Source organism: Phoca vitulina, unplaced genomic scaffold (genome assembly GCF_004348235.1).
Source record: "Phoca vitulina isolate PV1807 unplaced genomic scaffold, GSC_HSeal_1.0 scaffold60, whole genome shotgun sequence".
In the NCBI taxonomy this organism is placed as follows: domain Eukaryota; kingdom Metazoa; phylum Chordata; class Mammalia; order Carnivora; family Phocidae; genus Phoca; species Phoca vitulina.
The window spans coordinates 4374781-4399273 of NW_022589763.1; the positions used below are offsets into that span (position 1 = coordinate 4374781).

The following is a 24493-nucleotide window of genomic DNA, read 5'->3' on the forward strand; positions in this document are numbered from 1 at the left end:
ACTAGACTACAAAGAACGTTACCGGGCTCCTCTGATATTCAAGAAAGGCCCCGGGCAGCTCAGATGAAAGCTTCCTAACTGCACATGCCTATGTGCACACTTACCTCTTGCACCCAACAAATCACAGGACCTAGCACTACCGAGATGGTGGATGCCCATGGTCATCCCCTTCCTGTGCCCCTGCCCTACCTTGTGGCATCCCTCTTCTCTCCTTTCCTAGCTGGACTCCTGTTACCCTCAACCTCTCCAGCATCCCGTGAAGTGCCCACTCAAACCTACTTCTCTGCTCCCAAGCTTCCTAGTCAAAAGCCCTTCACTATCCACCCTACTGCATCAACAACTCATTCCCTCTGGTGAGCAGTTCTCTGCTAAAAAAACGAGCAGGAAGCAATCTGATTAAGGAGGTGAAGAGGGGACTCACCTTCTTAGGGGTATTTGCATTTTCACAAGTGGATTAACGGACGCATTTGACACTGTCAGCATGGAATTTTGCATAGAATGCAGAGCACTGGAGAGCAAGAATGAGCTCCCTTTGGTGCAGGAAGTGAGATTTGGGAGGTGGGAAGTATTTTGAGGGTGCTTAAATCATGCAAGCGTGTGGCTGCTTCCTTGGTGGACCTGTAAACACACATGGCTTCTGATGAGTGGCATCTCAAGAACTGGGGAGCGTGGCAATGAGAGAGAATTTTAGTTAGTGGGCTGTGTTGGGTTTGTGGGGTTAAATGGATTTTATGGGAACATGCCAGTATGATTCAAGGGGAGTTCCTTCCTCTGTGCCTCACCTCCACCAGGCTAGACTCTCAGCCTCTTCTTTCCTTCCCTCTCTCATGGAGGCTTCACTTCTTGAAAGACAAATGGAAACTCTGTGCATCTCCGATGGATCCTTATTACTTTAGGACAAAGCTAAGGTTCCTTCACGAGAATCTTCACCATCTGGAGCTGAGAAGCTCTGCCCCTCTTTCTGCTTTCAGACTTTCATTCCACACCGAACTCCCACAAACACAAAGGACTCCCTCCTGGATTCTTCCTGCCCTGTACTGACAGCCCCATTTCTTTCCTCTCTGCAGTCTCCGTTTGCGATCTCTGCTTCACTTTACTCTTCTGCAGTCTGCTCTTAACTCCCACCAGTCCCCTGGGCTGATGTGTCCAAGCACAGATAACAAAACCCCATGTCTGTCCTCTGTCCTGATCTTTCTTGGTCCTTTGGCAACACTGGAAGGTTGACCTTCACTTTGATGAAATGCTCTTTAGGCTTCTCCTAGGTGCCACCACCAATTCCTTTCTACCTGTTTTCATGGGGCACCTTCTCATCTATTAAGACCGAGGCTCTCAGAAAGGTATATAGATTCCTCCAAGCTGGGTATTGCCATATCTTGCCAAACTACAGAACCACAATGTCAATAGTAATATAATATAAAGCAAGAAGTGATTTGAGCTCCTTCTTCCCACTCTGTCACCTCTGTAGGTTCTTCTCAGCAACATCACGCATTGCTAAGCCTGCTAATGACATTTAAAAGTGCACATCTGTTATACTAGAAAATGGACTGAGTCCATTGATTCATTGGGCATACTCTAAATACCTCATTGAGATCTTCATTGATCATTTGTCCAAATTACATAACTGGTTAGAAATACAGGAAGATACTTCTATACAAGCTAATTAGAACAACACGTGGGTGTTGGTAAAAAGTGCCAATAACATTGGAATTTGTGGAACTTCATCAAAGAGCCAACTTCTACCAAGACTTTCTCTTCTGATGGCTTCTGTACTTTCTTCCCTTGACGGCTACAAAAAAATGCTGCTATGAACGCCTGTGTACAAGTTTTTGTGTGGGTGGACGTTTTCATTTCTCTCAGGCAGACACCTAAGAGTGGATTGCTGGGTTGTATGGGCAACATTTGCTGTACTTTTTCAGAAACTGGCCAGGTCTCCTTGACCCTGTAAGCCCCAAATTAAATTAGGTGCTCACTGCTGTTCTTAGATCCTGCTCTCTCACTCTGCAGTGTTTGTGACAATTTACAATTGCACCTTTACGTGTGTGACTCCTTACTGTGTGTCCTATACTAAATTACAAGCTGCATGGAGGAGTCTGGGCCACATCCATCTCGTTTACAGATGGGAACCAAAACAGTCAGGGGAATTGGGTGGCACTTTCTTTTCCCCTCGAACTCTTGGGACACATGCTGAGCTATTTCTTCAAGGAGGTTCTGGCCAGAGAACGGCGGGTGAGTGTTCATAGCTAACATGAAGGAGTAGGCAGCTCACGGGTCTGCAGGCACCGTCACAGGACTTGATCCGCCTGTCTCTGGGGCCGTCACTGGGACCCTGGGAACAATTTAAGCAATGGGCCCAAGGCTGACTTCCATCATCCTAATGGAGAATTGTCCCTGGATGCGGTGAGGTGGTGGTGGGATGGGCCATTTGCAAATAGCAGTTTGGAGGAAAGAAATCAAGGTAGAGAATAGAACCTATGTTGGAAATAGTCTAAGGGAGGGGAGTGATGGGTGAAAAGCCTCAGTCTTAATCCTTGAGAGGCCTTCACGACACCCTCCCTTGGAATAACCACACGCCATTCCTAAGGAACTGGAGAGTCTGGGGAAGGGATGACTTTCAGTGACCTGCAGTGTGGCTGGAAACACCCGCAAACTTTGTTGACTCAGTTCTGGTCTTGAACTGGCAAACAACTTGCTTCATCAACACAACCAGGCATCGGTAAGAACATCAGCAGAGAACAAACAGCTCATCACACACAGGCCCGAGAAGTACTTACAAAGAGAGGGCACTCAAGAATGATATTTTTCAGTGTTTTCTGGAGGTAGGTTGAGAATACCAAAGACCAAAGTAATGAGGGAGCTGTCTCATGCATAGACAAGCGGTAGCATCCAAAGACCTTAATATTTCCCCAATTAGAGGGCATCTCAAGCTTGTTTAAAGAAAGTATCTTTCTTGATAAAAATTGCTAGTGCAGCTAAGGCAAGCATGTGTTCTGTGAGGCCTTAGACAGTGTGAGTAGATAGCTATTTAAATGTAGGATCCAGGGGCGCCTGGGTGGCTCAGTCGTTAAGCGTCTGCCTTCGGCTCAGGTCGTGATTCCGGGGTCCTGGGATCGAGCCCCGCATCGGGCTCCCTGCTCCGCGGGAAGCCTGCTTCTCCCTCTCTCACTTCCCCTGCTTGTGTTCCCTCTCTCACTGTGTCTCTCTCTGTCAAATAAATAAATAAAATCTTTAAAAAAATAAATAAATAAAATAAATAAATAAATAAATGTAGGATCCACTGTTCCCAGGCAGCACCCGTATGGGCTGGGTCTACACCAGGAAGGTGATTACAGGACATCAAACATCCCTTTTTTTACTCTAACTACCAAGAAAACTTATTTCTTTCCCTATGGTTAAAGATAATTATGTTGGGAACAGCTACATTTTCTGCAGCATGAAGGGAGTGTAACTTTATGACCCTTATCCTCAGCCCCACCACTTCATAACCGAGTGGCCTATTGAGTTACATAACCTAATGATGAGTCACTTCCCTTAGAGGTAAGAGAGGGGAAGCTGGGAGTACTCTCAGCCACTACACAGAGCCACACAGAAACAAAAAGAGCAAAGCAAAAGGCAAGGATGTACGTTCATAAATAAAAAGTGCCTAGCTCATGATGAGCACTCTCAACAAATGCTAGACGACCTAGTTTATGCAGAAATTTAGAGTGTTTTGCAATTTTCAAGTGATCTGCATATGTGAATACTTCATCCTAATTAAAACTGTTTTGAGTTTTTCATATTTCAGCAACTATCTGGCTCTTTGCCTTTCTTCTCAAGGTAAGCGCTTTTCTACAGGAGTCAAGAGGGTCTTGGTTTTGCCTTCAGAGAAGACACAGAGCATGCACCCACAGAGCAGAGGCGAAGGAAGGAAAGGTTCCCTCCAGGGACACAGGCTCTGCTGGTGCCCTGTCCTGGGCCTTCTGTGGATCCCCTGGTTCTTGGCTGTCTTGGTTCTCTGGATTTCTGACTACTGGTGTACTTGACTCTGGGTGGTTGACTTTTCCTGGCTGGTATCACTGTGCCTGGCCTCTGGGCTATGTTACAATTCTAATCCTTTTTAGGTGTGTGTGCTCTGCTTCCAAGTCATCCCTAAGGCCCAGCTAGCACTGGTTTCTTACCTGTCCTGCCAGCGCACTCAAGCTGTGCAGTCCCCGAGCCCTCTCCTTGGTGGTACAACCCAGGCTTGGGCATGACTCACTGATTACATGCACTGCCAAGACTTCGCCCCTTCTCTTTGCTTATATGGAAGGGACCCCAAGAGGCGAGCCTGGGTGATGACTGAGAAGTTCAGTGATACGTAAAGCAAGGCACAGACTCAGGGAGATGTATAAAGTGCGCACAAGACCAAAACAAAGCAAGCCATTCCTCGGGAGGCCAAAGACCATAAAGGAAATATTAGCAGCAGCTGGAGGAAAGAGACGGATTGCTCTCAAATGTAGGTAATTTAATCAGAACGATGGAAGTCAGATAACAGAAATTGTATCTTTAAAGGTTAAGAGGAAATTAATTTCAAACCACAATTTAATATCCAGTGAAGACAGCCTTAAACAGTGGCGAGACAGACATGTTTAGACAAATAACTGAGATAATTTGTCATTGTGAAACCCATCTATGTAAACACTCAATGCTGTTACTCATTGACTGGGATTTCTAGAACAATCATAAAAGTTTACGCATAAGTTGGTTTCCTTTTTTGTTTCTGACTTTCACATGGAATGTGTTTTTTACTACCAACTATAGAATTGACATGACTTACAGAAAAATAACTATTGTTTAGTTAAATATCGATCCATAATTTACTAAGACTTTGAATATCAAATGCATACCCACTCATTCCTAGAGTGGATTTTGAAAATATGCAATTTTAAGTGACTTAGCATTACATATGAATTCCCTATCCCTTTGACAAGGATTTTCTTAAGTCAATGTATTTGATGGCATGTTTCCAAGGCCTCATGCTTGTTAAGAAACTAGAGAACATTAAGATATTTAAATAGTTCTTTATAATTTTTATGCCCTAGAGAAATATATTATTAACATTATGGTAAATAATTGCTAATAGTTTAATGTGAAGTACTCATTTCATATGCGATGTTGGAGAAATGCAGGTAGAATTTGGCAATCATGGGTTTCAGTCAACAAAAGGCAATGCTTTCATACAATGCCTTAATACTAATGGGATAGTCTGACAGTCTCCAAAACAACTTTATGTCAGGCACTTGTCATCCTGTGGAGAACCAGGAAGAGGGAGGTAACTATTAAGTTCTTCAAAAGCCACTTGGGTCAAAAGATGCACAGAAAAAGTTAGCTGATTTGAGAAGCAACCAAATCAGGTGAGGCAACACGCTGACCTGAGTGCAAGTCTTACATTTCTACCTCCCCCCCTTTGGCAGACTTGATAAATACCCTCGGATGGGCTCTTACTCGGTTCTGCATTAACAGGATTTTTTCTGATGAAACATTACAGCCAGGATACACATCCTGTGCCTAATGAAGGAGATAAAAGTGCTATGTGCACAAGATACTGTTAAAGAGACTCACAAGAAACCAGAATATTTTTAGGTGTTCTGAAGATCCAGTATTCAATCACTAAATGTCCTTTGTAAACCAAGTATCTTCAAACCATGGAAACTGCTGGAAAATGCCACATGATCTGAAACAGTGATTGTAAAGTGCCGTTCACTAAACCATCCATTCTGTGTTTGGTATTCTCGTTCCATGTGTGACGTCAGTCGGTTCTTCAGACCAACACCCCAGAGTGTGCATTACCCCCATTTCACGGGTAAGGAATCTGAGGTAGAAATGGAGCAAAATGAGGCAACACAACTTCTTAGTGGTGGAGCTGGGATCTGAATTGAACTCTATGTAATCTGAAATCCTTTGCTTTGCTGGGGATAGACTTAGGTCAGAAAGCCTCCATATGAGGCCAAGGCGGTTTGCATTTTATCCCGTGGAATAGGAGAGGGTACACAACATGAAGCAAAGGAGTTAATACACATATCTTTTTTATTATAAAACTCGGTTATCATGTGCAAATTTGTTTTTTAAAAATCAGTAACACCATCCAAAACATGGCAAATTTAGTGTCCAACTATTAAATTCAAAGAAAGAGGAACTTCAGTGGCCAAGAACGGATCACTGTTTGCAGAGCAGAGACGATCCATATGTCTTGATAAGGCAATTCTCTTCAGGGTAAAGCAGGTGTCTTCCAGAGCTCCTTTCTCTCCCATAGCTCACTGAACTCCAAGTGAGGGAGTATTGGGAAGAAGAACCCTAATATGTAGTCATTAGTAGGTTCTTAAAAGTGTTGAGGCTGTTTCACTGAAGAGAAATTAAGAAGAAACTGATTGTATCACGCCTCAGGGGCTGTCATCAATACCAAATGCTTCCAAAGGAGGTGCAGTGGATGGGTAAATGGTAGCTGCCTGCTAGGGGAACACTGTGTAGCAGCCATTAATCCCTGCGTGTCCCCAACAGAGCAACTTTCTTGGCAGGAGTCACCCTGGTCTAAATTGGCATTATTATTATTCCTCTGTGAAACTGATGGGTTGTTAGTGGGATGTCATCACTAAGAGGCAATGGGGCAATGAGGCTGATGTAGGAGAATAAGAAAGACCACGTGTACCTTGGCCAACAGCCAGTATTTTCCTTTGTACAAAAAAATAAGAGTTTCGCCTTGGTCATAACAGCAAAAGAAAGAACAACGTACGTGAGATCAAATTTACCCTAGAGGAAAGTGCACACTGATCTAGAGCTAAATCTTTGAGAGGAGCATGAGAGCACTTTGTGTTCATGCAAAATGGCTTAAGGATTAGAAAACAGACGTATTTTGGAAGAAGGAGATACCAAATCCAACAAGTGATAATTTCATAGAGACCTTTCGTTTACTGCTCACAAAGGCACTAATGTTTCCCTTACAATATATAAATGCCATTTTACAGTGTGAGTGCTGTTTGGCTTTTTAAAAAAACAGGTCAAAGAGTCACACTTATGTCTTGCATTTGTTAAAGGATAATTAAAAAAAAAAAAAAAGGTAAAATCAAACTCCCATACACAATGTGAACTGATGTCAAGGATTTTATTCAACTCAATTAACTGGTGAGGGATCCAGTAAGATGTTACAACCAGTTTGAGGGAGAATTGAGAGAACAGACCCGTACACTGATGATCAATAATGCTGAAATGAATTTGCTGAATATATAAAACTGATCAACAGTCAGAGGCAACCATCAACAGACAACCAACACTGGGCACATTTGCATTCATTACCATGACTTTGCTACCACTCCCAGTTGGAAATTAGCTCCACGACAATCAGTGACACATCAGCAGGCAGGGTGCACCCAGGGAATGAGTTCTTCCCATATTGCAATGCCCTTCTCAACATTCCCGCTACAAAAGGCCGAGTAAATCCAGTAAAAGGAGTTCACTGCCAAAGTGTAATGTTGTCGGATAAATGATCCCAGAAATGTGTTAATAAGGCTCTCGGACACACTAGGTATGTATTCTGAATTAAAATTATATTTGCATCAAAGGCTGTGTTAGAAATATGTCTGTTTTTAGAGAAGGGGGATGGTTTTTTGTGAGTTAGAAACCACATCCTCAAATGTGGACATGCATGTAGATGTAAGTAAGATAAAGGCCACAGTTGTCTTCATACTGAAAACCAACTGCCGATGGCACGGTTCAGAGTGGCCCTCTGAGTGGAGGTCCACAGAGAGGATTTGAGGGCACGGCCTCTGAGTGGAGGTCCACAGAGAGGATTTGAGGGCACGGCCTCTGAGTGGAGGTCCACAGAGAGGTTTCGAGGGCACGGCCTCTGAGTGGAGGTCCACAGAGAGGTTTCGAGGGCACGGCCTCTGAGTGGAGGTCCACAGAGAGGATTCGAGGGCACGGCCTCTGAGTGGAGGTCCACAGAGAGGTTTCGAGGGCACAGAAAGATGGTCCATTTTGCTAATAAGGAGAATGATTTCTCAGGGCTCGTCCATGATGCGGTGTTTCCACTCAGATTGCAAATGAAATGCAGATATGATCTCACTCCTATCAGCTGCTATAGCACATTAAGACCAACACTTAAAAAAGTGAAGTTGTATAGGAAGTATATAAATATAATCTATCTGTACATACATATATATACACATATATGTGAGCATATAGATGTATGTACACATATTTAACTTTTTCTAGCCAGAGTTTAGAAAAACTGAAAAGGAAAAGAAATGAACACAAATAGAATTTAATTTTGTCTTGGGAAAGGAAGCATTTTACATATATATGTATAAGTATGTATAAATACACAGGCACATATACACACACATGCAGGAGCACTCACAAACAAGCACGGGTATGCATGTGTATCTGCCGCACATGACTATTACATGACGATTCAAATGCAGTAACACCGAATGATCATTCCCGTATGATTATGCAAATGAGCGTTTCCGTCTCTGTTCTGGGCTGTGTCTGCTTTGCTGTCTCTCAGCTGGGATGTTGAGGTTTGTCAGCACTCGTCAGGGGAGGCCGAGCCCACATGGGCTAGAAGGCCAACCTCACGGGCTGGAAGGACCGCTCAGGTGCCGTGGGTCACCTGTGGCGCCCAGGGAGGCATGGCGGGCCGCTCACTCGAAGGGCGGCAAACCGAACAGCTCAGGCTGGAAGTCCTGCAGGGAATCCAGCACCAGGGTGGCTTTGGACGTCAGGTGTCGGTGCAAGTTCCTATCTGGAACCATGACCACCTGCATGCCGGCTGCAAGGGCCGCCTCCACGCCATTGGGAGCGTCTTCAAACACGAGGCACTGTAGGGTGAGGAAGAAAGACAAGGTTGAGACGGCCTTTCCCGTAAGCCGGCACCTAGACTGGGTTTTCATGACTTTTATTATTGACCTGCTCAGCGGCGTTGCTACGGTGTACACGGACACAGAGATGAAGGGGAGGCTTTCCAGTTTGTGAACCGCGGTCAGGCCAGCACACCGGGTCTTACCCACGGGCCCGCGGGCTTCCCGCAGCCGTGACTTCACAGGGGACCGCGTTCCGTCCCTGCTGCCAAGGCGCTAGCGACACGTGGTGCGGTTGGACGGCAAGACGGGATGCTGGGTTAATGTTTTCTTGGAATCATACAGATCTGTGCCATCGATAACTGAACATTCAGAGCACGAGAGTAAAGTGTGTGTGTGGGGGAAACACGTGTTTTAAACATGAAGTCACTCCAGAGCTGAAATGTTTCAGGAACTGCAGTGTGGAAAGGGAGTGGTTAAGGTATCTGAGCAAAAGCCTGGCCTCTGTGTGTGCACAAGGCATGCAGCAAAAATCTCCAGCACCAAGACCAGCTGCCAGGAGCGGCATCTCCTCGGACTTACTGTGCAAACCCACCCTATTATCAGGACGACTGCCACCCCGTCAGACACCCACATTTAAAACGGGGTCTCTGTGCACTGTGTTTATCAGGCAGCTCCCAACGTGCAATCCCGCGAACAATGCCCCGGGACTCTCAAAACGACAGATCCTAAGTCTACGAATGGGTAGATCAGCTAGTCATCCGACATCACTCTGTCCAGGAAGACACGTACCTAGAAAGCCCCCTCATTCCTGAAACAGCTTCATTAATTCTCTTCAGTGAAGATTCTACTCTGCAGGGGCCAGACATGTGTAAAGGGGGCTCCAGTCATGGCTGTGAGATGCCCCCCCACTGTTCCCACTGCTGCCCTCAACTGACCCCTAGCTGCCAGCAGGTGCCAAGGTCACACCTCTCCACCTTCCCAACCCCTTGTCCCCCTCCTCTTACGGGAACTCTGTCCCCGGTGGGTAGTGGCAGCTCACTCTGCTGGTGACCCGGCGAGGCTCAGGGACACTGCTCTGGGTGCAGTGTGACACTGCAAGGTCTGCATTCTCTGGGGCCTCTAGGAAAACACCTACACATTCGCACTCAATCACACAAACACAAGTGCACAGATTCTTACACGCACACACAGGAACTGGCACTCAGGCACACCTGTGCACACTCAGACACACACACTCACAGACACACACACACAGGAACCGGCACTCGGGCACACTTGTGCACAAACTCACACTCAGGCACCCACACTCACAGACATGCACAAGCACTCAGACTCAGAAACCCGCACTCAGATACACATGTGCACACTCAGTGACACTCATGTTCATTCAAACACAGACACACCTACGGCCTTCCCTGGTGGAGTGTTCTGGAGCAGGTACCCTGACTCTTTCCTTTTCCCTTCCCCCTCCTTCCCTCCAGCCTGGGGCTAAGAGATGTGAGCCGTCTCCCCTAGGAGGCAGAAGGAAGGACGCAGTGAAGCCCTACCCGTCATCAGGACACCTCAGGGTCAGCACGAGGCTACCCTCACAGAGGAAGCTGGGGTGAGGGCTCAGGGAGGCCCTACCCGTCATCAGGACACCTCAGGGTCACCACGAGGCTACCCCCACAGAGGAAGCTGGTTTGCCCCGGAAATGGGCCTCTGAGCACTAAACCAGGCAGATTTAGAGAAACAGTACATGTAGTCCTTTTTCCTTTGTTCTGAGAACTTACAAAGGCCCCTGGGTTCTTTTCCAAGCTCTTGGCTTCCGCCCTGAGTCAATGGTTTCCATCTGAGTCGGATTGAGTCTGCTTAGAACGGGCAGTTTTGGTCTTTAGCTCTGCCTCAGAGACTTCTTCTTAGTGACATTTCCATCCCTGCCTCTTCACACTTAAGACCTAATTGCATTCTAAATGTCCTCGATTGTTTTATCTGGGACCATGGATGGGCACTTAAATGTCCAGTGGCATTGTGGTTTCGAATGACGCCATACGTTCTCTGAGGATTTGGAAGCTTTGTGCAGTCCACCTGTGAAATGTCAGTCGGAACAGAGGAAGGGATTTTGCTGATCCCTTGGGGTAACTGTGCTTGGCGAAAGTCATAAAAGCTTTTGCTTTGCATTGTGCAGCTCCTTCCGAGGGACATGGTGGGCGGGCAGGTGGGAGGGAGATCTGGTGCCTCAGAAACCAAAAAGAAGGCCCAGAACGCTGCAGAGAGCACCCACACCTGAGAGCTCCCTCCAAATGCCATTGTTTGCGCTCCAGGACAAAGCAGGAGGGAGTAAGAGTGATGAGGAAGAGCTTCGCGGGCATTTATGGCCACAGCACAGAGCACACCTGGCAATCCTCTTTCGCAAAGTGTGACCATTTCCTACGGTGTGCACATCACATTGGTTTCTCTGTTTTCTATTCGTAACTTGTCCCCACTGATTTTAGAACCAATCACCTAGATACGGCACTGAGATCTGAACCGTGATGTGTCTGGTGCACATGAGAGTGCAGAACCTTGGAAGACACAAAGAACAGCGAAACGTCTGGGGAGCGTCCGTGCCCAGGCTGCTCTCCCTGCAGAGTAAGGACAGCAGACGCACAGCAAACATGCACACTGCCGAGAACCACGCCGGTGCTGGGTCCGCATGGCCAGCCTCCCCACCTGCTGCGTCCGGGACTGGATTCCTCCTGATGCCACAGCATCTGGAACGGTACACGTTCTCCGGAGTCTTCTGAGATGCAGAACCGCAAAGCAGAACAACTCCTGTATTTGGAAGCACGTATAAAAACGTTGCAAAAGCTTTTTATGTCTTCCTTCTGGCCTGTGTCTTGATTCCTAAGATCCAATGTGCTTCTAAGGACCACGCATGGGGAAAAAGTGCCCAGTGCCTAAACACCTAGACATTTTATGAATAGTCATAGCATAGCTTATCTACCTACTGAAACCTAAAAATAAATCTTTGAAAGTTGCCCGAAACAACTCTGCCTATTAATCACAGCACTCAAAGGTCATAAAACCATTGAAAGATATAAGCTAGAATAACACAGTTCAGATCTTGCACACATAAAGGCAGGAAGAATGTGTTTTATTCAAATACCCAAATAACTCTGTGTGGTTTCTACCCGCCACACCCGGCTCACAGAGAAAGAATTTCACTCTTTCAGCGTGTAACGTGAAAGGAACATTACATTGTGGAGACCTGGGCTCTGGTCCTCAATTCTTTTAAGTACTTTTAAGTACTTTAAGTACTTTGGTGTTCCCCGAGCTCTGACCTAGCCCTTCCCAGCCTGCACTGACTCATGACACTGGGCCATAAACTCCTTCATACCCACTTATAAAATGGGAATTATTTACGTGCACTTAGCTCTTTGCAGGAAGGAGGCTTGGGGCAGCAGAAACCTTTGTCCGTCCTTGACCCGGCGTCCCTCACTGTGCCACGAGATTCACGTGTGGACCTGTGTGTGGACATGCGTGTGGTGCACCATAATTAATGTAGTGATTTTTTTTTTTTTTGTAGCACGGCACAGGGGCTGGGTACTCTAGAACACGCTTCCATGACTTTGAGGAAGCTGCTGGGCAGGAAGAAGATCCTCCTCCCACCTGTGTGCACAGGACGGGGACTGCCCCTGGTGGTAAGGAGGCAGGGCTGGAGTACCCGCACGTTCTCGGGGTGCCATGGCAAACAGTGAGCATCCGGTGAACCGCTGCTAGAGATGCTGGAGGTATCCTGGCCCAGCACACAAAGCAACAAAGGGGCTACAGCGTGTGCGAGCTGCAGGATGCCGGGTGACCCAGCCCTGGCCTTGTCACAGGGCAGGGTTCTGAGCCACGGGAAGTTCGGAAATAAGCTGAAGATCACACGGGCACGCAGGCGACGGAATTTAGGACCAGAGCCCAGGTCTCCACAATGTAATGTTCTTTTCACGTTACACGCTGAAGGCGAAAATAAATCTGAATTCCATCTCCAGAAGAGGAGATGAGCTTAATTAAAGCGTAGCCTGAAGGGTTTAATTTAGAAAGAATGACATTTGCAAGTATCCGGGAGGTGAAGTATTTCGGGGGCTTACTGCCCGGAGGTGCTGAAACCACTTCTCTGAAGCTGTGTAAGCAGAGCTGCGCCGGGTCAGGCGGCGTCCGTGTGTGTCTCCTCGCAGCCGGGTCATCAGCTGCACCCGGGGCATCGCGAGGTCCTTGCACTTGAATCTTTTAAAGGTGACCATCCTATAAGTAAGACGTTCCATGTTGTGACGAACCAGCCCGCCATAAGAGAGTCTTCGTGTTACAGTGGTGGGGATGCACAGAAATGGGTGGGATTCAGCAAATACTTAAGCAAAAGGCAGTGTGATGGTGGAGGCGCGGGACAGGAAGGCAAAGGTCGTTCCAAACTTTCTGGCACGGTGGGCGCCGGGGCCACCATGCTGGTGGAAGGCAGCTTGGTTTTGTGAGATGCTGGGTGCGAGGCCAGCGCTGAGTGGCCAGGTGTCCAGCCGTGACTGCGAAGACAGACGGGGGAGAGCGGGCAGGGCCCCGGCAGCTGTGGGCTTCTCTGCGGTGAGCTCAAGATGCAGGAGGGACAGTGAGCAGAGGGGGCAGCAGCAGGACCAGGTGACGGGCCGGTCCGGAGGAAGGGACGGCCACCCAGCGCGTCCTGTTGTCGCCCCCTCTGCTCTGACTCCAGGGTGATGCTTTCTGCTCAGCCCCACACTGTGCCGACACTGTGCCTGGTCATGAGGGAGTCAGTGTCCCCACTGTGCCCTCTTCTCCTGTGTCCTCACCAGCTCAGGTCAGCAGAGCCAGGACAGGGCAGCGGTGGCCCCAGACGGACAGGACCGATGGGACGAGGGCCAGTCGTCAACTCTGCCCCTGTGCTCCCTTGGGACAGAAGTGCGCAGACAGACTCAAGATTTCGCGTGGTGACTAATCCTGCCTTTCCAGCAGTTACAAGGGTCCCTTTTAAGATACATGCTGTTCCGGAACGAGCATGCTTTTCAAATGTGACTACATCGTCTTGAGGGAACAGGCCTTCTCCCTTTGTTGGTGAAGCAAAATTTGATAGGAAGTCACTTCAGGTTCACTCCCCAAACGCTCAGAAGACGATCTGGGATTGTCTGTGTGCACAGGTTAAGTACTCCCCTGGGCGCGCCTGTCATGATCCACCGGGTATGATCTGACTCTAATCCCTGAAACCGGTGCTCAACTAAACCACTATTTTTAAGTTAAAACTGTGCCTGTATGAGTTTTTGCAGATTTTATTCTATGCATTCATTTTGTCATACCAAGTTCACTTCTTACACTGTGAGACATCAAAACTTGAAGGGGGCCTTAAACTTTATTTTTGATGGGTTTTCAGTCAGCAGGGCTCATCACTAAGGTTGGTTTTATTTATCTCCATGTTCTTTGTCAGACAGTGAATTAGTATAAATAAGTACCACAGTAGCGTGAGGATGAATATGTACACACTTCATTAGGCGTGTAAATAATAAACCTTTAAGTAATATAAAAATGACAGAAGTTTGCATGTATTTTGTTATTAATTGGTATTTTTGTTTATATTATTTGTCTGTCCATCCATGCATCCATCTATGCATCCAACCATGCATTCATGCCTGTCTATCATCCATCTATTCATCATCTATCCATCCATCCTTCTATCCATCCCTCCATCCATCTCTTCATCCATCAGCTATCTATACATCCACTCCTCCCTCCCTCCCTCCATCATCTATCCATCATCTATCTATTCATCTCTCCATCCATCAGCCATCTATCTATCCATCCCATTCCTCCCTCCCTTCCTCCCTCTATCCATTACCTATCCCTCCCTCCCTCCATCCATCACCCATCTATCTATCCACCCATCCAATCTATCCGTCATCTATCTATTCATCCCTCCCTCCATCCATTCATCAGCCATCTATCTATCCACTCATCCAATCCATCCGTCATCTATCTATTCATCCCTCCCTCCCTCCATGCATCACCCATCTATCTATCCACCCATCCAATCTATCCGTCATCTATCTATTCATCCCTCCCTCCATCCACCACCCATCTATCTATCCACCCATCCAATCTATCCATCATCTATCTATTCATCCCTCCCTCCACCATTCATCAGCCATCTATCCATCCATCCGTCATCTATCCCTCCCTCCCTCCCTCCATCCATCCATCATCCATCCATCATCCATCCCTCCCTCCATCCATCCATCATCCATCCCTCCCTCCCTCCATCCATCCATCCATGTGCTAACTATCATCTGTTGACTTACCTACCTACCTATGCACCCATCCCCCTACCTGTAGGTGTAGATCCTAGCTGTGCTGTGGTCCCCTATGAAATAGTGTCTGACTTTGACACACCTGACAAGTACTTTGGTACTGCAACAAGTACCTTGCACATGGCAGAGCTACTGTCTTCTTGAATTAATTTTGGTCTGGAAATCAAAGAACAAAACCAGTACTGACATAAACATATTCACAACCAAATCCTCTAGAGTTCCAAGCTACATACGTGAATGAATGGCACCACTAAATGGATTCCTTTTCCTTTTGAGAAAAGCCTTTGAAGGAATGTAGGATTTAACAACTTGGTGGTCTTGGGCACGTGCGGAAGAAATTCTGTCTCATTTTACTCATGAAAACTACATCATGGGGCTCTCAGAGTCCGTTTTAAAGTGTATGCGTGCAAATTAGCTGCTGAGCAAAGGACTTCGACGTAGCACAGAAACCTTCGCCTAATGCTCTCTTAATAACATAGATTCTGTGCCCACCAAATATGTCAGGAGCCATTGAAAAGCCCAACAAAGCTCTCAAAGGCACTGGGGATTTTAAAGATTCATAAAACAAGTCTTAGTAGTTTCTAGACAGTCAACAGAATCCTTTTTTTCCTTTTCCTACTTTATATATTCAAGTAAATGTGCAAAATCGCACCTGTTTTCGTCAGTGTTTTGCACAATATTCATGACACACAGGTATGAGCCGGGGCCCCTGTTGGTTTTGCATGTTAGGAGCTAAACTATGGCATCAGCCCCCTGAAGATTATCCATCAACATAATTAATACGCCTACATATGCGACGCATGGGCTGACCCGGGTTCCTCCCGAATTCACGTGGAACACTAACTCCGACGATGTGACTGTTTGGAGACAGGGTCTTTAGGGGGATTTTACGGTTAAATGGGCTGGGAGGGGGGCAATCAGACAGGCTTGGAGTCCTCACGGAAGAGGAAGAACGAGATTGCTCTGCTCCCCACTCCCACACTCAGAGGAAAAGCCATGTGAGGGCAGAAACCAACCCCGTCAGCACCCTGACGTTGGGCTTCCCACCTGCTCCAGAACCACAAGAGGATAAACATCCGTTGTTCAAGCCACCCGGTCAGTGGTATCTTGCTTTGGCGGCCCCAGGGGACCGTCATGACATGCAGAGCAGTAAGGTGTAACTAACTGTCAGGACTTTCTCGGCGGAAGAACGGCCTTTAGACATCTCAGATCCAAGGGAATAAACGCTTCCTCCACGGCCCAGTTCCACACATCCCTAGAACAGCAACAGCACAGCCGAGCAGAGGTTGGAGCGAGCGACTGCAGAGGCTTCAGCACGCGGACTTGTCACGGGCCACGAGAGTGCCCTTTGCTACCCTGTGCACGTGATTCTTCCGTGCTGTCTCGAAAGGCCCTGGGCAGCAGAGGCTGGCAAGGACTCTGGGAAGCGATACACACACAGGGAGGGCCGACATAAGTCACTGGGCCTGGGGGGATTCACCTCTTATGTCCGAGCCAGCCGACGCAGGAAGCGTGTCTTCAGGTGTGTGGGTCCTGACCCCTGTTACTGCTGACCCAGCACCCTACTTACTGACGAGGAGAGCTCGGTGAACACATCTGCACTGTGGTGTCCACAGGGACGCCCTAGATTCTCCTTCCCTCAAACATCTAAGGCGCCCGCTCAGGGGATGGGAGCTGGTTTTCACACCACGCCCTGGCAAACTCAGCATTTCCAGAGAGGAAGGTGCGCTGATTCTCGGGAGAGGCTTGCGACCGTCTCATCTGGTCTGTCGAGGCTTATATATATTAACATTTAATGCTAAACTTTCCACTTGCATGTCATCATGTGCTGCGAACTTCCTCTGGCTGGAGTGGGAGAGATGCTGCAGAGACAGAGATTTCAAGTGCAGGAAGGGTTCGATGCACCTTCCTCCTAGGCTCTGAGAGATGGGACCAGATCAGACCTGCACGAGCGGAGGGCAGAGAACCAGGTATGGCCATCAGGGAAAGCGGACCATGGTCCTACCTGATTGTGCCTGCTACCTGATGAGCCGGGAAATGCCTTCTTGCCAGAGTCTCCAGATAGGAGCCCAGCCCCGCCTGGCTGACTTCTTGATTCCACACCTGAGTCCTGGAGAGGGCAAGCTACACCCCGAATTCTGACCCAGGGAACCCAGAGATGAAACCCAATGCTGTTTCAAGTGAATAAGTGTGTGGCAGCAGTGAGAAGTGACTAAAAGGGACTAGTCCAAGGTTAAGCCTCAGAATTCATGTGTAAGGCTTTCCAAATATACTTATAGATATTATAAATCACTGTGGAAAAAAAAAATAAAAAAACAACCAACACACCCTCTAGTTGTGCTCAGAGCTCTCTAGCTAATAAAACAAACCAGCTATTCCTCCCTGAAGTATCAAGGAAGAATGTGCATTAATTTATTGATGGCTGAGAGAAAGGAACTGGGCAAGAAATTCCCATCCCAATGGCCAATCTGCTTTCCTTGTGCAAAATTCACACCCAAGTTCCTCGTGCATTCATCTGGGGGACGATGTTTTGTGTTAGCAAACAATGAGACCTTGCATTTTAATCCTGTTGATGGAATGAGATATGTGATGGGGCTGTGGACTTTCAGAATTAGGAGAGTGTTCAAGAATAACAGGTCCAAGGCTCCCAGGACCCCTCAGAGATTTGGATCCTCTCACAAACACTTCGGACAAAGCTGCTGCCAAGTCTGGGCTGAAGCGGGTGGCCAGATGTCCCCGTTGGCCTGGGATTGAATTCCCAGGGCACAGAGATTCGGGGCTAGAACTGCGACAGTCCCCAGCCACTCAGGATGACCTATGCACTCTAGCTTAAACACACAAAGTAATGGGGACATGTCCAAGTTCGGACAAGCCTTTTCAAAAAAACCAGAAAATCACCCTTCGATTTGTTAAAGGGCATCCTTGGAAATTGCTGGGGCGTATTAATTAACTCAGTATTTATTTAACCCAAATTGTGACGAATGCCATGTTTCTCAACCATGGTATTCATGGTCACTCGCTATGGAGCATTTGCAGACATGTCCCCCCCCCCCACAAAAGGCTCTGTGCATGACATGTTAGCGCCGCACGCAGTAGGCTAAGACGGAGTGTGGGAGGGAGCAGCGAGGGATGGAGTGGCCAGGCCGAGGGGTTTTCACACCACAAGGTGGCGGGGGAGATGGGGAGAGCCACGAGGGCGCTACCACACCAGTGTTCACAAAGCCTGAAAAGGCAAAAGCACTGATTTACGGAGAAACCCACAGTACCGTTGGCTGTCTCCACTCTGCCATTGTGGTAACATGGCTCCTGTCTAGGAGGAATTAGTGGAACGCACAACTGTTTAGTGAATTTTCTCAGAAATCCAGGATACAAGGCACCCGTTTAAATACCTGGTGTCCTGTCCCACAGTCCCTGGGAGCGTGGTGGCTTGATATAGATAGGTCACACTCTTCATGCTGGTATGACGGCCTAATGAGAACGATCATTCTCGGAAGCTGCTGATAACGTGAAGATTTCACAAGCCCGCGCACAAACACACATGGAACCGAGAAAGCCGCTGAGCACTTGTACTGTTACAACCACATTGTAAGAATAAGTTATGAAGGGCGCCTGGGTGGCTCAGTTGGTTAAGCGACTGCCTTCGGCTCAGGTCATGATCCTGGAGTCCCGGGATCGAGTCCCACATCGGGCTCCCTGCTCAGCAGGGGGTCTGCTTCTCCCTCTGCCCTCTTCCCTCTCGTGCTGTCTCTCATTCTCTCTCTCTCAAATAAATAAATAAAAAAATTCTTTAAAAAAAAAAAAAAAAAAAAAGAATAAGTTATGAAGGAGCCCCTCCAGTTATGTCACAAATCATGGTCACAGAAGTCGCTCCTGGCACCCCATCTCAGCAGTTTACATTTTTCGTGGATAGATGCGTCTGTGGGTATGAATCTCAAGAATGAGGGGAAAAAATTAATTGCTTCACGATGGGTTTACCGGGAGTCACACTGAACAGAAGTGACCAGAAACAGCACACGTAGATAGAGCGCGGAGCTCCTGGCAGGTTAACGGTCTTTATAATTGCAAAGGAAAAAGGTGCTGTCATCGTGTTTGCTTATTCGCTTCAGCCGATCCGAAGGTGCTGGGCAAACATCAAGAGCAGTTAGTACCCACACTCGATTCTGAAACGAAGACGAACGCCCATTCAGTTGATCTGGGCACAAGAGTGCGTGGGAGGTACGTCGTACCTGCTGTCCAGGGAGATTACATCTCTCCCGTTCTTCCATGAGCTACAGTGAACACCAGGTAATTATGTGTGTGATTCCTGCAAACACGGTATTGTTACAGAAGTAGTCTACGCCTATAAATTGTGGCTAGCCCATTTCTGAATGACGACTGCAAATATCCCCCCGAAGTGAAGACCATCATGTGCTGTCGTCTTTGCTCAAGGGCACTGCCAGGAGGGGGGATGCCGCAGAAGGTCTGGAAAGATGAGAGGGGGCATTTGTGAGGTCCTTAGCATTGATGATGTCACTGGGCGGGATGGCTGGACTGAATCACCAGGGCAGTGGAGGCATGTGGGCGGGAAGGGAGGAGCTGGAGGAAAGCAGCAGGTCCCAGGAGAGGTCTCAACGGGCTGGAGGGTAGACGGACCGGAAGGCGGGAGAGACAAAGCAAAGACGCGGCCACACAGGATCACAGTGCCTGATGTGGGTGGCGGTCCAGGATGAAGGCAGGGTTTGAGAACCACAGACAAGCTAATTCCAAAGCGAGGAGGCCATGGGAGCTCAGCAAGCAAAGGGTGCTGAGTCTGGCCAGTGAGATGCTGAACATAGGAGGTAGCAAGGAAGTGACAGAGGGCTTGCTGGAAAAGGAATAGAGGGATGCTTCGGGGGTCAAGGAGGTCCGTTCAGAACATGGTCCAGTGCCTCAAGGATTACACTGAACTGGGACAAGTGAATCAACAGCTGCAGGAAGACGGTTTTTATGAATTCTCCTTATCTTCCACAAAGCACAGGCTCTTAAAGAATTCAGCTGTCAGAAATGCCCTCCCTGGGAGGTTTATAACTGGGGAAAATTGACTCTTACTGCTGAAGGCAAGTCAGCACAGGTCAGCACCTGGATAAGAAATCGCCTAAACGTTATGACATTGTCATAAAGCTATTGCATCTCCCACCTGTTCTAAGAGCCCACTTATTTTTCCTGATGGTTATTTGTTTTCCTGAAAGTGTCCCTCTGTCTTTCTCCAACCCCTATTAAGATGGTATATAAGCCCCAGACTCCAACTGTCTCCTTGAATCACGTTTTTTCTGTGAACCGCCACATCCATAAGTGAATAAAAATCTGTCTTGTCTCTTACTAATGCCTTTTGTCAGTTTAATTTACAGGCACCCGATACAGAACCTAAGAGAGTACAGGAAACGTTTCTCCTCCCAGACAGTGGAATCTGGAAAACAAGCAACCTCGTCCATGGAAACTGAGTATGGACACCAAGCATAGGTAGGTTCAGTGAAAGAAAAGAAATCAAAGGGTAGTGACCATGCAGGTAATATTCAAGATAGTTGGGATTTTTTTTTTAATGCAATATGGGAAGGCTTGATAAATCATGTTGCAGGAGATATTAAATAATCCTGAAGCCATTGTATTTTGCTCAGTGGTTGTGAGAGACAAGAGGAGAAAGTGGTCCTGAGGCCTGGCCAGTGACGGTAGAGGCTGCTGGGTCCCTGAGGCCCCTGCGGGAGCAGACTACGAGGGCACAGTGACTCTCCTCACCCCCAGAAGGTGCTCGAGCATGCCTCTACTAGGGGCGCTGGGAGTGGGAAGCCACCTAAGGAACATCCAATCACGCAGAAGACAAGAGGGCCCTCCACTGCTCACCTGGCCACCAATTAAGTTTAAATTTGACACAGCAATGCATGTGCTTGCTTCCCATTATTCTGGGAGGTAAAGAAATTCTTCCCAGAGAGCCAAAAATGGCAGGAGCACGTTGACAGCCCACACCTGTCCACAGATTTTGGGGACAGAGACAGTGTACGGTAAAAAGAGGTACTGAAAGTGTTCTTAAATTAACATGTCTCTTTGGCAAGAGGTCAGGTAAAATATATTAACTGCCCTTTTCCCACATTGAAAAGTCAACTCGGGTGATTCCTTCTGTAATTGAGAGAATGGTCTTAGTTTTACCAGGAAGACGTTATACAATTAGAATTCACCAACTATAATGCCTTTATCATTCTATTTTTTTTTTTTTTTACTCTTTAGGTGTATAAAGGCATAATTTGCAGAACTTTCTTGAAAACAAAACAAAAGAGGAATAAACAAAAAACCTTGAAACTCAGTTCTTAACAAGGAAGCTAAATAGCCCAGTAGTAACGACCATGCTTCTTGGAACGGACTTCAGGATTGACTTGTAATGAAAGTCAACCCATGTCCCGTGTCCATGATGCCATCATCCTTTTTACTTTGCACCAGAGCGGTGAAGGGAGAACTCACACACCCCGAGGACCTGGGGGTGACTCCCAGCTTGACCCTCAACCCGCCTGGTGGCGTGGGGCCCGGCCGCTCACGCCTGCAAGGCTGCAGAAGGCGCGTGCTCTCGGACTGCCGGGGCGCGGCTCATACATGCCGCATGCCTCCTGGACACTCGGCAGGCACTCAGTGAGTGCTCGTGAGTGCTGACGATGGGTGGAGGGGACTTGTTGGAGATGGCACCGTTTTGGCTTATTTTTAGCACCAAAGAATGACACATGCGCAGCTTAGAAGTCATCGTTTCAGTGAGAACGTGTTTCATGCGAGCTCTGATAGGCATCTTCTCCTGGAAAAATGGTAACTAACACTTTAACATAATTTCTTCCTTTGACACCACTTGTTTTGTCCTCCTCTCTATTACTACTACTGTACGTAATTAATTGGATGACACCCACAGCATAATAAATTCCCGCCGGCAACTGTGAATCTCTCCAGTGACTTAATAATCATAGGAAATGCCCTTGAACTTGGCAGGCACGCTCCTCTTACGGCCGGCGCTGGATCAAAGAGAAAGCAGCGGGACATGTTCGAAGCACCTTCTCCTATTCCAACAACCCTCTTTGCAAATGCTTCATGTATGAGGTAGAAAAAAGAATCCAAGCACAAAATTAAGGGTGTGTCCACAACAAGGAGCCTGTTCAAATCTTCCTTTAGTGTTACCACATGCAGATCACCCGACGAGAAACCCCAAAAGCCTTGACTATATTTGCCTAAGAAATATGACAAGAAAGGTTTCATTTCTACAAGACAAATGCATGCATAAATAAACATGGATTAGGAACAAGGGTAATGTCTAGAACACTTTATGAGCTAAATTACTGTTAAGATATGCAGTTGCTCATTTTTCTTTGACAAGTTTAAAACAAACATTGTCAGTGAGAAGAACATGGGGATATGCAGACAATATGGGGGCTCTGGAGCTCCGTGTGCTTTCCCTATAAACTCTATTTCCCCACATGCTTTAAAACACGTTTGTTTGTCCCTCACAACCACTGAGCAAAATACAATGGCTTCAGGATTATTTAATGTCTCCTGCCACGTTTCCATTGATACGGTACCTTTCAAAGGAAGGACGGCTATCATGGGAAGAGATGTAGTATGTTTTCCCTTTAACGGCCTCCACCATACAAGCAGCTCATGTGCGGGCCAATATCCTAGGTAATCTTTATCAGCTCCTTCAGATCCTACTGAAAGTAGGTGCCTGCAGACTCTGAACAGCTCTGGGAACCAGTCTGTCCAGTGTGGCAGCTTCACGTCACTTGTCAATCAACAGCAACGTGCACCCAACAAGGAAAATGGCTTTCCTAGCAGGAGCGCTTCATCATCTGAAGGTATGGAACACTTCGGGAAGTGAGGTTCTTAGAAAAAGAAGACACGCCCATGGAATCTGTAGGAGGATGCCAAGCACGCAGGCATATCGATGCCCCGATACATGAAGCAGACACACGCTGCACCCCGGATCTGGGCCGGCAGCCCTGGAAAGGGGCTCCTCTTTCACTCCATGGCTCAGGGGCCCGGCGACTGTGGGCTCGTCCCTCATCGTACAAGTGCCGTCGAGTTGGATTCAGTGATGAGATCTGAACCATCCCAAGGGTGTGTATCGACCCCTATCAACGGTACTGCTTTCACTCAACGATCCCTTACGGCGGCGATGTTATTAAAAAACATATGTTTGGTCTCGGTCACTGGCTCCTGGCATAAAAGTCCTAAAACCCTTGGAATTTCTTGAACAATCTTGGAGCTATCTTTTGTTATTCGTGATGAGCCCCGTTTGTGAGTTTCTGCTAATCAAGTGACTATCTGTGATTGCTTACATAGCTTTGGGATGGGTTCCAGAAAGACCAAGGCACACTTGGAGGGATGGCACTTCCAGCCCTAACCCTGATCTCCAGACGCAGTGACTTGATCACCATTGGGCAATGATTTAATGAACAATGCCTACGTAATGAAACCTCCAGTCAGACCCCTCAACCATGAGGTTCTCAGAGCTTCTGGGTTGAGGGACACATTGAGGAGCTGGGACAGGGGCCCCGGGAGGGCACGGGAGCTCCATGCCCCCAGCCACCCATGCCTTGCCCTAAGCATCCCTTCCACCGGGCTGCTCCTGAGTTGTAGCCTTCGTAATGAATCAGAAAACACACATAAAATGTTTCCCTGAGTGCTGTGACTCATTCTAGTGCATTACTGAAACTGACAAAAGGGGCCTAAGAACCCCCCCAAATTTGTAGTTGGCCACGCAGGAAGGTGGGTGGCATGGACACCCAGTTTCGGATGGCACCGGAGGCGGGGGCACCGTGTGAGACGGAGCCCTGAAGCTGGGGGTGTGCGCTGCTTCCGGCGGTTAGTGTCAGGAGTGAACTGAAGTGTGCGATGGCCTGCTGATGTCAAGGATCAGAGAGGAGCACCTCACTCACACACGTCTACTGCCTTCGCAGGGTCAGGTCAGTAAGTTGGACCCCGAGCCAAACAAAACAAAATACAACAAACACAATACAGATCGATGAAATGTGCCCCAGCCCCTCAGCTTCATTTGGAAGCAGGTTTTTGAGTAAGTCTTGTGATCCGAACTGTGCTTGTGATTTGTGTCAGAAAAGGGCGGCGTCGCATCTCTGGCTCTCTGTGGGTGAGGGGAGGAGAGCGCTAGAAAAGAACTGTCACGAAATGTTCTTCCCTGAGCTAGCTCTGACCCCAAGTCCCGAAAACCAGGAACCTACAAGAACACAGGAACCCACTGTCACCCTGAGGAATGCCCTCCCTGCCGCCAGCACATGAACGGCACCAACAGTAACCAGCCTCTCGACTCAGTCCCCATGTCCTAGAATCTGCAGGGCACACAGTCAGACCTCAGCCCGCCCCCTCTCAAGA

The 24493-nt window shown here is 47.8% G+C and overlaps 1 protein-coding gene across 3 annotated transcripts in view; it reads right to left on the bottom strand.

Moving 5' to 3' along the window:
- The window catches only part of PUDP (pseudouridine 5'-phosphatase), a 267324-nt gene that overhangs the window by 183078 nt on the left and 59753 nt on the right, over nucleotides 1-24493 (bottom strand). The window contains exon 4 of one of the 3 annotated variants that reach the window (XM_032391179.1): nucleotides 8229-8831. The exons of the other annotated variants lie outside the window; for them this stretch is intronic. Coding sequence (XP_032247070.1) covers nucleotides 8655-8831 — 177 coding nt within the window. The 3' untranslated portion in view covers nucleotides 8229-8654. Of the gene's footprint in view, nucleotides 1-8228; nucleotides 8832-24493 lie in introns of those variants that run through there. 3 annotated transcript variants of the gene reach the window in all.